The sequence below is a fragment of the Phyllostomus hastatus genome, unplaced genomic scaffold (assembly GCF_019186645.2).
Source record: "Phyllostomus hastatus isolate PE091 unplaced genomic scaffold, TTU_PhHast_1.1 phas_scaffold_345, whole genome shotgun sequence".
Lineage (NCBI taxonomy): Eukaryota > Metazoa > Chordata > Mammalia > Chiroptera > Phyllostomidae > Phyllostomus > Phyllostomus hastatus.
The window spans coordinates 4,240,867-4,254,764 of record NW_025334024.1 but is presented as its reverse complement, the minus strand read 5'-3'; the positions used below and the strand labels follow the sequence as shown (position 1 = coordinate 4,254,764).

The following is a 13,898-nucleotide window of genomic DNA, read 5'->3' as shown; positions in this document are numbered from 1 at the left end:
TTGCCAGCCCTCTCCCTGTTCCCGGAGCACGCCAAAATCACTCTCACCTCAGGGCCTTTGCACGTGCTTTATCCAACCCTGGATGCTCCCACTCCTGTATATTCCTGTGGCGGGGTCCCCCTTGTCATTCAGACCCACACACAAATGCCACCTCCCTGAGGAAGCATTCGCCTACCAGTGAGTCTACAGTCTCCCTCCTCCTCCCAGATCTGATGTGATCCCTCTGCCCTGGATTTTATTTTCCTCCCAGGGCCCACCACCCTCTGAAATTATTGCATACATGTATTTGGCTGTTTATCTCCCACACCCTAGACTGTAAGCTCCAGGAAGTCAAGAACCCCCCTCAGCTCTGTAACCCATGTCACCAATACCTAGGCCAGTGCCCAGCACATAGTAGGCACTCAACACTGTTGAATGGCAGACAAACTGCTGAGTTTGTTCAGAACTGATTGAGGGATTTTTAATACCATTTATGAAAATTATTTAATACCCTTTATTAAAATTGTTCAATACATTTTATGAAAATTGCCCAGAAATGTGCCAATTTACACTTGCTTCACATATGCATGGAAGTTACAAACTAATCCAAAACAGAATCAGAGGGCAAGATTTAGAAAAATTGGTTATTTTGTAATTTCTCAAATCACACTTGTTTCAAACATGCACAACTGTCAGCTCACCTGGAGGGACTGGTGCTTAGCAAGTATTTGAGGCGTGAACAAATGGACTCTCTGAAGGCTTTTCCAGCGACCCAAACGTGGGGGATCCCTTGCCTGAGGCAGTGCATGGGACCACCACCTGGCATCGTCACACTGACCCCTTTGGCAGCCTCGGCACAGTGTGTGACGTGTTAAGAAATACACGCCCAGGTTAGCGGGCCTGCTCTTGCCTCCCAGGTGGGCAAGTTGTTCAGTAGGGCTGCTCGGTAAATCCAGGCAAGACCTCCATGTAGCTCAAGGTACCTGTCTAGATGACAGCCTGAATGGCCCCGGTCACTGCATCATTTGGGGCCCTGGGAATGGTAGAACCCACTGCCCCATCCATAGAATTTGTAGTCGTACGTAAGTCAGAGGAGACACAAATCCTGGTAATTTTCCCCAGTGTGGTTGGTCTACCATGCGGAAGAGCCAAGTGCCTTGTGGCTCTGGGTGGTTCTCCCAGACTATTCATTTAGGCAAAGAATCTGGGGAAATCTTGCCGCCTGGCGGGCTGAGGAGGGCCTAGGACCTGAGCTTTCCAGAAACCAGCTGGGCAGACACAGTAAATCCAGCCCCCGCATGGTCCGGCAGGGACAGCTGACACCGAGGCCACCAGGCCAAACATTCTGCTGTTTCTGGGCCCCTGGCCTTTCCTCACAGCTCCATCTCGCCAAGGGCTCCTATCTGATCCATGTTTCAAAAGTTCAATCCCAGGGTAGCCAAAAGCCTGAGGCTGTCATGGGAAGGGTGGGGGGACAGGAATTCCCAGCAGTGTGTTCCCCGAGGATTTCTGACCTTAGCAAGCAGCCTGAGAGGGCAAGGCCATCTGTCCAGCCCAGCAGTGTCCAGCCTGGATCCCTCTTGTCTGGATAGGGAGTTCTAAGGAAATGTTGCTTAAATCGCGGTTGGGCTTTCATCTTATACTCAAACTCATTCCTAATGAGCAAAATGCAAATTAAAACTGTATTTGGATGCCATTCCTAGTTTAGATTGGCTGAGAACAAAAAGCCAGATGACATGCTGTGCTGGCAAGCCCGCGGGTTCCTCGGGCTGCCTCACGCGTGGTTGACGGGAGATGTCAGTGGGTGCAGGCTTCACGGAGGGTGATTTGGCGAGCTGTGCAGCCTGCGAGTGCCCGCACCCCTCCGTCCAACTATTTCACCTCTTTGAGAACCCGTCCTTGGGCGCTCTCGCACGTTTGCAAAAAGTCTCGGACAAGGCTGTTCTCTGTAGCATTGTTTGCAGAAACAAGAGCTTAGAAATAACTAAGTGTCTATTTAAAAGGACTCAGTTAAGTATAATACTTTAATACAATAGAATACCGTGCAGTTGAACAAAAAGCCTAAGAAACGCATCCGTGCACAGAAAGCTGCAACCAGTGGCCACGACCAGTGGCCGTGACGCAGTAACAAATGTTTGGAGGGGTGTGAAGACACAGGAACCCCTCGGGCACAGCCGCTGGGGATGTAAAGTGGTGCAGCAGCTGTGGAAAACAGCATGGCGGTTAAAAAGAATTAAACAGGCATTTAATATACAGCCAAGCAATTCTGCATCCAGGTCTCCACCCAAAAGAACTGTAAAATGAATGTCCATACATACACTTGCACAACAATGCTCACAGCAGCATTATTTGTAACAGCCGAAGGTGGAAACAGTCTAAATGCCTATCAGCTGAAGAATGGGTAAATAAACTATGGTGTATCCTCATCACAGAATATCATTTAGCAATAAAAAGGCATGAAGTATTGGTCATGCTACTGCAACACTGAACCTCAAAAACTTCACGCTAGGTGAAATAAGCCAGCCAGAAAAGGCCACATAGTGTAGAATTCCATTTACTTGAAATGCCCAGAATGGGCTAATCTATAGAGACAGAAGTTGTCAGGGCCTGGAAGGAGGGGAATTGATTATAAATGGGCATGAAAGATCTTTTGGGGGTGGTCGCAATGATTTAAAGCTGGATCATGGGGATGATCGCACAATCTCCTTGCCAGTAAAATGGGAAGCTTAACAGCACCTACCTGGAGGGAAGGTAAAAGGCATTTACAGAGCACTTTGCACAGTACTCGGCATAAAATCTGAGCGCAGTCGAAGTGCCCGTTTTAATCACGGCAGCAATGCATTATTGTTATAACACCATCCTATTAATCGGTCAGCCAGATGGCCACTATTTGGGTTGACAGGTGTTAGCAAAAATCAGGCAGAAGTCTTGGAGGGTGAATTCAATTCAGACAGACTGGGGCCAGTAAATCCCAGAGTTTAAAGAAAATAACTTAACAACCCTGACCTAGATTCAGACCCAGGCAGAGAGAATGGAATTTGCCAGCTGCTCCTGGCCGGGGCAGACTCTCTTTCCAGCAGCTGTGGGGAAGTGTCCCTCCCTCAGCCCTGGTTCTTCCACCGTGGGGACCGGAGGGGCGCCCGGCGCTTCCTTCCCAGCTCGAGTGCCTACAGAAAGTCCTCTTTCTGCAGATAACATGCCTCTCCCTTCCTTTGCAGCTTGAGGACCCCTCGAGACGGAAAGGCCTTCCGGATCTTTGCTGTCAGGCCGTGAACTTCCAGTGCTGGGGAGAAGGGGGGTCTTCCAGAGGGCTTCTGGGTTTCGCTTTTTATTTTTATTTTATCATGTTGGGGTGGGCTGGGGACGTGGAGTGGCAGGAAACTTCCTCTGAGTGGCGTTCAGTGTCACATCCTCCATGCCTTGTCTCTCCTCTGTGCGGGGAGAGACAGCATCTCCCGGAGCCTGGCCGGACAGTGGGTGACCGGTCCTGCTGAGGCCTGGGGGCTCCCTCTGATGCCCCCTCTGCACACACATGGTCACCCAAGAGGGCCCTTCCCATGTGTTCTTCGGTGGGGGGAGAGGATTCCAAATCCTCAGAGGGAGCACCAGGCACGGAGCTCACAGTGCAAGGCCATCTGGGGCACAGGAGGCGGCACACTGAGCACACACAGGGGAGTTTCAGGAATGGGGTAGAAGGTAGTTATTTAAAAAATGTAAAAGCACAGTCCATCCCTACCAATGGAGAAAAACGAGTTTAATGTTTGCTGGTCAGACAAATGGGCCACTCGGGGGCTGGGGAAGTGAGGCTCAGGCTCCGCCCTGGCCCCCCGTCCTGGCTGGCGCCCTGCCCCGAGCAGGCTGGCTCTCTACACAGCAGTGCTGGTTTTTTTAGAGTTCTGTAGTAACTCCGGAGATTTATCTTGTCTTTGTCCTTCCGTTTGTCCACGTGGCCCGTCTGTTCGCTGCGGTGACGTTTGGTCTCGTTGAGGACTAATGAACCAGGATCCTTTCTTCGCCCCCTGCCCACTGTGGCTCACCTCCAGCCCGGGCTGGTTTGTGTGTCATAGTTCACACCAGGGTCTTTGCTTCGCGAGTGATTCTGTTTGGAGCCCACTTAAAAAAAAAACAAAAACAACTCTTAGTCTCTGTTGGTTTCACTGAGGTGTCTAAGAACAGCCCGAGAAGAGCTGTTCAGTTGCTGTTTTTTTGACAATGACAATTAAATGTGCAGATTGCCCCTCTGTTTGGACGACCTGGTTTTCAGCAGAGGGAGGAATGGATTCCTTAGTGCCTTCTTCGCCGAGGTTAGCAGCTCTGGGAAGAGGAACAGTCTGTGGTTATGAAATCGTCCTGCGGCGTAATAACCACAAGAGAGGGCAACACTCTAGAAGGATTTCTCTTCCTGTTTGTGTGGAACGACTCTTGCCAAATGTTCCCGAGGCTCCGAGGAGTGTGGTGCTCTCTGGCTCCCATCACTTTATAAAAGTTCTTCATAAGCCCAGACCAAAACCCACAGTGAAATAAAATACCCTTTTGTAAATAGCGTTTCTTTACAGAAGGTAAAATTCCACCCTCCAGCACCAGGCTGGCTGATAGATCGCTTTTGCGAGTGCCAGTTTCGAATTCGATTTCACTCTTCATCAAAATATTTCGGAGGCAAAGGAATCAGCAGGGGCGGGGTAACATGGTGCATTCTTGAGTGCATTCCTAATCAATGCAAAAACTGAAGGTAAAGAGCTTCTCCCCTCCCACTTCAGGGAGTCTGCATCAGCAGTGGAGCTCCTTGCTGGGCAGATCTGAAATGAGTGGGCTGGTGCTTTCGCTGTGTGCCTTGTGGGTCTGCAGTAATTCACAGGTTCTGACTGTTCAACCCAAATGTCAGAGCGAAGGAGTCTGGTCAGCTTGTCAGACATCGTGTCTGGTTGCCTACAAAGCTCTGAGGCACTTGGAAACTTCCAGATATTATGTGTTGGACTTCTGCTGGTCACCAGCCTTTTGTGGCTGCGGCCGTGCCTGCATCGAGCCTGCAGTGAGCCTGCAGTGTGGGGTTTGGGAATTAGTGACCGTCCCGGGGGATGTCAGTGGGCTTGCTTTTGCCGCCTCCCACCCGTGCCAGAGTCTGGCGTTTCCAGAGCGAGCGGACCCCCTCATTTTAAATTACGTTCCCGGCTTCCTGCCTGTCTCAGTACGTGGGCCCATCGCCGGGACAGAAAGTCCTCTCCCAGAGCCAGATTTGTGTCTTTTTCATCCTCACAAACATTTTGAAACTGGAAACATTTTTCTGTGGGAAATGAAAACTAAGACTAAAATTATAAGCCCTGTAATCAGGGGCCACCCCTAATTTTGTGTTTAACGGGGCCCGTTGTGCCGTTAGCACTTAACCCGTAAAAAGATGGCCCGTCGGGCCGGCGGCATCTCTGGGTCTCCTGCCCCCAAGGGACGAGTATCAGTTGGCTCCAGATTCCTGTCCCATCCTGTTCTGACATTTCGCAGTGTCTGCAGGCTCACTCAGCCCGCAGCTTACATGTGTGCTTTTTTTCTATGAAAAATGACATATTTTACTACTTCCTATGAACAAACGTTTATTGTAAAAAAAACCAAAACATTGTGCTTTGCATGAACAGGGACCACATTGCTGTTGTTTCAATAAAACTGGTTTCATTTCTAAAACATTTCTGTGATGTATCTTTTATGGACAAATCTGAAGAGTTTGTGCAATAAAACCTTTGAAACCTCCTCGCAGGCTGTTAGTTTGTTCACACCACTTCCACCGGGAAGGACCATGGCACACGGGCGCGGAGACCCAAATCACTGCTGCTATTTCCGGAGCCTTCGGGGACCTCCACCTGATAAACAGGAAAAGATGTTGCTTCAAGTGTGTAACACAGGGTGGGAGGCACCTGTCAAAATGCAGATTCTGGTTCAGCAGGTCTGCTGTGGGGCCCAAGAGTCTGCGTTTCTCAGGAGCTCATGGTGATGCTGACACTGTGGGTCCCCACATCCTATCACAGTGGTGAGTGGTGACAGGCTCAACCTCATTCTGTCACCGTCTGCATCAGCTTGGGGTGTCATAACAGAAGAGCACAGACTCGGGCTTACACAACAGAATTGTATTCCAGGTCTGGAGGCTGGAAGTCCAAGACCAAGATGGCGGCAGGGCCGGTTTCCCCTGGGGCCTCTCTCCTTGGCCGCTGGACGGCCACCTTCTCAGTGGCATTCCTTTCCTGTGGGCATGCACCCCTGATGTCTCTTCTTCTCATAAGGCCACCAGTCCTACTGGGTCAGGGTCCCATGCTTATGACCTCAGTTAACCTCAATCACCTCCTTGAGGGCACCATCTGCAAATACAGTCACAGTGGGGGGTTAGGGCTTTAACATGTGCACTAGAGGAGGGGCACACAACCCAATCTATGACAGTCACCTTCTTCCCAGGCAGCCACCCCCGTTCCATGGACTTGAGATCACGTGTCCCCCGTGTTCTAACTCACTGCAGCCCACCAGGGATTTTGGGGGGCACCTCATATAGTCCCGCTGTTTATGACAAGTGCTACTCTTCCTCATTGACGGCAGGGAGAGCTTCCCTCTACAATAAATATGGCTAAAGCATTTCAGATGGTAATTTTAAAATATTAAGTAAGCAATTGTGTAGCTGGGTTGCCAAAATCACAGAGGTTGGATAATATTTGCCTGATGTTTGGGGAACTCTGATTTCTGACAAAAGCGTTGTCAAGTTCATAGAAAGGCCCCCTGTGGGCCACTACCCCGGGGTGCTGGAAAGCCTGTCTTCCCAGCCCTCCTCCCTCAGAATCTGCGCGCAGCCTTCCTCAGCCTTCTCATGTCCTGACGTCCCAGGATGCACCATCCTGTGCCTCAGCCCCTCGGCCCCAGGCCTCCAGTGCGGAGAAGCTGCAGTGGCTCCTGGGGGAGGTCATGGTGGTGAGGGCAGGGCTGCCGCTTCCTTTCCGCAGATCTCATCCGAGACAAGACGAAGGCCTGTGGAAGCTGTGTGACTTCAGGCTGGGCTCTGTGGGGCCCTAAGCCCAAGCTGCACTGCCTGGGGACCCACTGACAGAGCGTGCTCTGACACACAGCGACACAGGTACAGGGAGCCAGACCTGGGAACCCTCTTACCAGCTGCAGGACCTCCAGCAAGTCAGCTTGCCTCTTTGGGCCTCGGGCTGGTCATCCAGAAAATAGAAATTTACCACTGCCACCTCATAGCCATGTGAAGATGAAATGTGGTGAGCTGTCGGTTAAAAAGTGCTCAAGGCGCATGCTCGGGGCATGGTGACTATTTGTCCCAGTTGGAATGCTTTTGGCTGCAGGTAACAGAAACCTCATCTAATGGCCCCAGGACTTGTTCAAAATGCGGGTTCTCAGGCCCCAGCCCAGACCCACTGAGTCAGAACCTCTGGAGGGCGCCCAGCACCCAGGTGTTCAATAGCCTCCAGGGGAGTCTGATACTTGTTCTGGTGGGAGAATCATCACTCTACAGACACCCAGATATCTCAGCACAGGAGTAGCGGGGGAATGATTCAGGGGCTTCCTCTTGGTGACGCCAGCACACCTGGGTGGCATCTCTACAAGCCTTTCTCCGCTCCTCTGTGGTCATGACAGTGCCATGCCACAGGCTGTCCCCACACTCTGCGTTTGAGACAGGAGGAAGGTGAGGGCGGAGGACTGCTTCCCACAGTGTTCTCTCTTGTGTCGGGGAAGAAAATCTGGGGTCGCAGCAGGCCTGTGTTTAGGTCCCTTTCGTCATACACGGCCAAATCCAAGGTCTGTCACAAGCACTTGTAGAAAGAACAGAGAGATTTAGAGTGGGGAGGGGATGACCAGGGGGCCATGAGATCTGCCTTTAATACGTAAAGGTGTGCTGCCATAGGAGGCAGCGTGTGTGAGAGTAAGGGACAGAGTAGGACAAGCCTCATTTGAATCCCAGCTCAGCGCTTTACCGGCTGTGTGATGCCAGCCAAGTTGCTGAACCTCTCTGAGCACCAGCAGCCTCCTCCACAAAAGGGTGATAATAACAGTGTCTGCCCACAGGGTGGTTATGTGGATTAAATGAGGTCAAACTTGAGACATGCTCGGCACTTGGTATGCACACACAGCTGCCACAGAGGGTTACTTGCATTGTTTTGCAGAGCAGAACTAATGCCCATGGGAGCACGTCACAGGGAGACAGGTTTCCACCAAATACCATAAACGACCTTATTGTAGTAGGCTTTAGAGGGGTGATAGCAGAGCAGGGATGATGGGCCAGGTGCAGAGGGTCCCCAGGCTGGAGAGCCCCAGGTGCCTAGCAACAGGCAAAACTACAAGTCCTCACGGGACCACTCCCTTAAGCAGTAACCCCTGGAGATGGCATCCTGGCCTCAGCTGTATTTCAGCTCCAGGCCCAGAAAAGCAGCAAAACCAGGGAGAGGGGTGCCTTGGCTGACCTTGGGACCAGCTGCACTGACTGATGACCCCCTACCCTGGTGCCCACCAGTCAGTGGTGACCACAACCCTGAGGAGACACTCCTGGAAAAGCCGATGAATATTCTATTGAGATCCTCCTCTGACACCTCCAGATAAAAGCCCTCAGGTTGGAGGAGTGTGGCTCTCTTTGGAGCAAGCCTGTGCCTTTCCCCATCCCTGTCTTTCCCCAGGGCATTCTCTTCTCTTCCCTTCCCTTCCCTTCCCTTCCCTTCCTCTCCTTTTCCCCCTCCCCCTGCCCCCCCCCTTCCTGTCTCTCCTGAGCTCCAAGGGTCCTTCTTTCTCTGTAACTTGTTCTCTGAGCCCATTTCTTCTATGGCTTGCTTCTTCTGCTTCTGTGACTTCCTAAATAAACTCTCTTTTATCATTTGAATCTTGGCTGTGGATTTTTCTCTCAGCTCAGTTCAACAAACTGAAGACCTGAGGCTGTTGAACCAAGGTTAACACCTGGTACCATTTTTCTGCTGCTAACATTATAACTGGCAGAAGTGTCCAAACATGAAATGGCCCATGTGAATAGGGAGTGAGCTCCCCATCCCTGGAAGAATATAAAGCAGAAGGTGGAAGAATCTTGGACTAGGTTGACTTTAAGGAGTTGCCTCATCAGCCCTGCCCAGAGGGGCCTGGGGACCCAGGGAAGGGGAGACATGGAACTGTTGAATCCTGGACCCTCAATCCATGGCAACTTCACTCTATAAGAGAAAAAATAACCCCACAGCCACGTAGGTGGCCCCAAAATCATTATGTTTTATTGGGTTGATTTTTGTTTGTTCGTTTACCCATCTTCCTTCCAATTTTTCACACCAAGCCAAAGCCTGTCCTAGACTGCCACTAGGGCTTAAAAAATCTTTTAGACCCTTAAAAAAATAAATCTGGTGCCAAAGGCGCAGGTTTTGAAAACCTCATGACATTCCTTTTACTCTTTCATCTTGGCCAACTGAGTGGGTAGCAGCCTTCAGCCAAGAAGCAGGAAGACGGGCCCTTAAGCCAATTCCCTCTGTCAGCGCCTGGCCTGGCTCCGCGGTGGGCAGGAGGCCTCCCTGGGTGCCCTTGTGGCCACCACGCTGGACGGGAACGGGCCAGCTCGTCTGCAGGCACGCTCCCAGCTCACCTGCTTTCACCTTCTTTCACCCCTAGTGCTGCGGTCCCGAGGGTGTTTCCTCCGTGCCCCACTGCCCCTGCACCCGTGTCTGACCAGGAAGATGGCAAAGAAATTCACTTGTGCCAAAGTGCGCCAGGAGGGGCACCGAGCTTGTGCTATCCCATTTAATAAGCCCACATGTCTTTCAAGGGCTTGCTTATTTAATTATGTTTGTCGAATATAATTCAGGTGCTTTTTGGTTTTAGTTGTCCAAGTGTCATTTAGAAATGCATTTAGCTGCACGTAACAGAGCCCCACTCACAGAGGAAGGGAGGAGGCCCAGGGGTCAGTGCTCTGGAAGTTCTGATGACCAGATTCCTTCCCACTTCCTGCTCTGCCATCCTCCGCGTGCCCTGGGTCCTCCTGGTTGAAAGGTGACCAACGGACAGCTTCACCTCTGGCCGGTCGTGCATTCTGGGAAAGAGGAACAATGGACAAAGGAAAAGCAATATGGCAGCTCCTTCCATCCCTTTGATTTCAGAAAATTAATCAAGTATAGAATGTCTAATTGGTTCTTTTTCCAATTGTCTGCAATAGTTCTCTCTCTTTCAATTTTTTGAAGATTTTCTCCTTTTAGACTTCAGCATAGGTATGCAGCAACTCGTACCTGCACCTGGGTCACCGTGGGGCCAGTCACTGTTGATTGTCTGTTTGCTTGAGCAGAAGCTGGTCAACTTGCCCCTTCTCCACATTGGAATTGGGTCCAGAGTGCCTTATCCCACTTTCTCTTTTCAGGCTGTCATAGTTTGAACTTTTGAATCTTCCCAGTATGACTTTCTGAAGGGCAGGAGAGGAACCTGGAGCCCGCAGATTTGAGTTCAAATCCCGACTCTACCACAAGGTTTCCAGAAAACCTTGGAAGCGTTGCTCAGCCTCTGTGCCTCAGTTTCCTCACATATACAATGGGGATGGGGGTAGCAGCTACTTCATAGGGTTGTTAGGAGGCTCAAACAAATGAATGTAGTTTTTTAAAAAGTGCTTGGAAGTCTGGCACATAATAAATGCCACAAATATGGGAGTTGTTACAGCTACTCATGCCATTACTCTGGCTTCTCCCTCGGGGGAGGGGAGACCACAGCAGAACAGCAGAGCAAAGGGGTCTGTGTCAGCTTCTGAGTTTCTAAACTGGCTTTTTTGGATTTTTTAGCTTTTCATTTTGACATAATTTCAGACTAGGCGTAAGAGTTTCAGGAATACTGTAAAGAATTCCCATATACGCTTCATTCAGAATCCCTAGGCATTAGCATTTCCAGCCTTTACTTGATTATTTTCTTCTCTAAGTTACTTAAGAGAAAGTTGCAGACATGAGACCCTCTTTATCTCTAAATACCTTAGTGTGTATTTTCTTAAGGGGAAGGACATTCTCTGAGTAATAAGGAGACATTATCCTGTGTTTTCTGGTGTAATTATCTATATTGGGTAATTAACATGGATGCATCAGGTGATCTAATCTGCATACTTTCTTCAGATTTCACCGATTATCCCGGGAATGTCTCCTATGGCAAAAGGAAATCTCAGACCATGAGTCACATTAAGTTTTCAGCTCTTTGTGGTGTCCTTGAATCTGAACAAGCTCCTCTCTTTATGTTCTTCTTTTATGGTGTTGACATTTTTAAAAACATTATGGCCAGATATTTTGTAAATTGAGTTTATCCAGTGTTCCCCCATTATTAGAGGCAAGTTACACGTTTCTGGGGGGCCTCCCACAGAAGGGCCGTGGCGTGCTTCCCAGGGCACCTGGCAGGGGGTGCGTGCATGTTTGCCCCGGCGACGTGAACTCTGACCCCTGGGTGAAGGCGTCGCCTGCCAGATTTCTCCACTGCAAAGTCCCCATCTTTTCTGTAAGAAATAATGACCTTATGGAGAGATATATGCAATACCCCATAACATGTTTCTCACAAGATTAAGCCTCAATGGATGATTCTTGTCTAAACAAATTATTTCATCATGGCTGCCAAGTAGTGACTTCTATAATTTCATTGTGCTTCCTGCCTTTCTTTATCACTGCCCTATAAGGAAAGGTTTTCCTTTTTCCATTTGTTTATTCACATACACGTGTATTTTATAAATATGCTATATAATTATATGCAATTTATATATTATATCACATATGTATGTATATATACATGCAACTGATTACAGATCCATTAATTCTCTGCGGTGGGTCTCAATGCTTTACTATCATTTTTGATGTCGATGCTCCAGCCACCCTAGATTTGAGGTCTTCCATGTGCGTTGGTGTGGCCCCACCCATTCTGGCACAACGTCCTGGCACAGCAAGCTGTTCCCGGCTCATCTTGTACTTTCCTTGTCCCAGCCTTGGAGAACCAACCATTTCTCCAAGGAGCCCTCGTTCCTTTTAGTGGAAATTATAGCTAAATAGACATAAAACTCCCTGGCAGAGAAAAATAAACTGAGGGGAAAGAGGCCTGCATCTCAGAAACCAAATCTCTCGGAATGCACAGCCGATTGTGGAAGAGTCTGGCTCATCCCCACTCCCAGGCTCTCTGGACCACAGGAGAGCAGAGGCCTGAAACCACGTGCTGCTGGCAGTCAGAGGGGCCCCTCAGTTTCCTGCGACGGAGCCTCTCCTACTGTAGAAGCTTAGAGTGTCTGACACTTGCTTTCCCAGATTCCCTTGCAGCTAGAGTGCCTGCACGTGACGTTTTTCTGACGTTAGATTGGGAGACCCTGGTGCGTGCAAGTGTGTGTCCAGAGACGTCTCTCAGAGGAGTAGTGGGGGCTTCAGGGGTAGCAAATAGGTCTCATCCCAGGCCAGTCTGACCCTGAGCTGACTCCCAGATCTGCCTTGCCCACGGAGCACCTTTGCTGTCAAGCTTCCTTCCAACTCGAGTTGCCTCTGGCTTGCCTTTGCATTCTGTGGGATTTGAAAATCAAACGGAAATTACCAAAAGCCCAACCCTCCTTCCACCTGCCGGTACCACCCCACCCTCCCTGTTGGGGTTGGCCTGGACCACTCGCTCTGTCCAAATGCGTTGATTGAAACAGAGGTATGTACTGATGGGCGTGGACACCTGCTAAGTGGCTTTGCCCCAAAATAAGATGGCCTTGTCATGCAGGGGTGTGTGTGGGCACAAGTGTCCAAGGACATTCGCAATGCCCCAGAGAGGCCTCTGGCTGGGATCTGTGAGGAGTGTCTTCCTCCCCTGGCTGGCCTGGTGGCCCGGGCAGGCGTGGAGCTGGTGTGATGGTCAAGAACTACCTTCCCTGGCTCCCAAGGCCGCTGGGATGCCCTGCCCACTTCCGGCGGAGGCTGGCCAAGCCATGAGACGTCTGATCCTAAATGGAAAATTGAAACCACGCTTCTCCGTCACTAGAGCCATTTGTCACTGGACGAGGACACATATAAACAGCTTAATTCAAACCATACTGCCACCCTCCACCCCTCCGTTCTTTCCCGGCTCACTTCGGGAAGGTAACACATGAAGTGCAATGTCAAAATGAAGGGCTGCCTGCGGCTCCCGATGGAACCGGGCCTGTGGAAACCTGGTACCTGCCTTTACAACAACCCAAGACAGAAGGACTGTTATTCTGCCTGTTCGTCAGCTGAGGGAACTGAAGCTTGAATTAAATCATTTGGCCCAGGTAATGTAGACAAGAGGCAGAACCAAATCCTGCCCAAGGCTTCCCACAGACCCAGCAGCCCTTTGTGCACTTGACCTTATCCTGGAGACACACGGCTCTGGCTTGCACAGCACCCAGATGCACAGCAAGAACCCCAAAACCTGCACTGTGGCCCAGCTCCGTCCTTGACTTGCTGAGTGTGGTCAGTCATTGCGTTCTCTCTCAGACCCAGCGGGAGGCTCACCTGCCTCAGAGACTTGGCACACGCTGAAAGGTGCTAGAGATAGGCTCCCCGACCCCGAGGAGTGTGCAGCGTCTCTGATGCTTCCCCCACCATCTCGCAAACCCCTGCACCTCCCCCTTCCGAGGATGTCATACCCAGGTCCTTCAGCTTTCATCGTCGGCCCACTCTGGACTCTTTCTCATCCCCAGCATCATCCTCAGGAGCCCACAGGTTAGAGTCCTGGTCTGGTCCCTTCTAGCTGTGTGACCTTGAGCAAACACCTTAACCTCTCTGTGCCTCCATTTCCTTATCTACACAAGGGGGATGATTGCAGCACCTGTCTCATAGAGTAGTTATGAGGAATCAGTGAGACAGTGTGTGTAAAGTGGTTAAAACAGCACCTGGACTGCTTAATAAAGGCCGACTAATAATATAATAACAGAGAGCACTGCAAATGTGTTTGCTAATGTCACAGTGATGGGCCAACAGTTA

At 50.4% G+C, this 13,898-nt stretch overlaps 1 protein-coding gene across 1 annotated transcript in view; it reads left to right on the top strand.

The window, feature by feature from the left end:
* CRISPLD2 (cysteine rich secretory protein LCCL domain containing 2) overlaps positions 1 to 5,718 on the top strand; it is a 64,073-nt gene extending 58,355 nt beyond the window's left edge. The window contains exon 15 of the mRNA XM_045819112.1: positions 3,198 to 5,718. Within this exon, the coding sequence (XP_045675068.1) occupies positions 3,198 to 3,252 (55 nt within the window). The 3' untranslated portion in view covers positions 3,253 to 5,718. The remainder of the gene's footprint in view (positions 1 to 3,197) is intronic.
* The last annotated feature ends 8,180 nt before the right edge of the window (positions 5,719 to 13,898 follow it).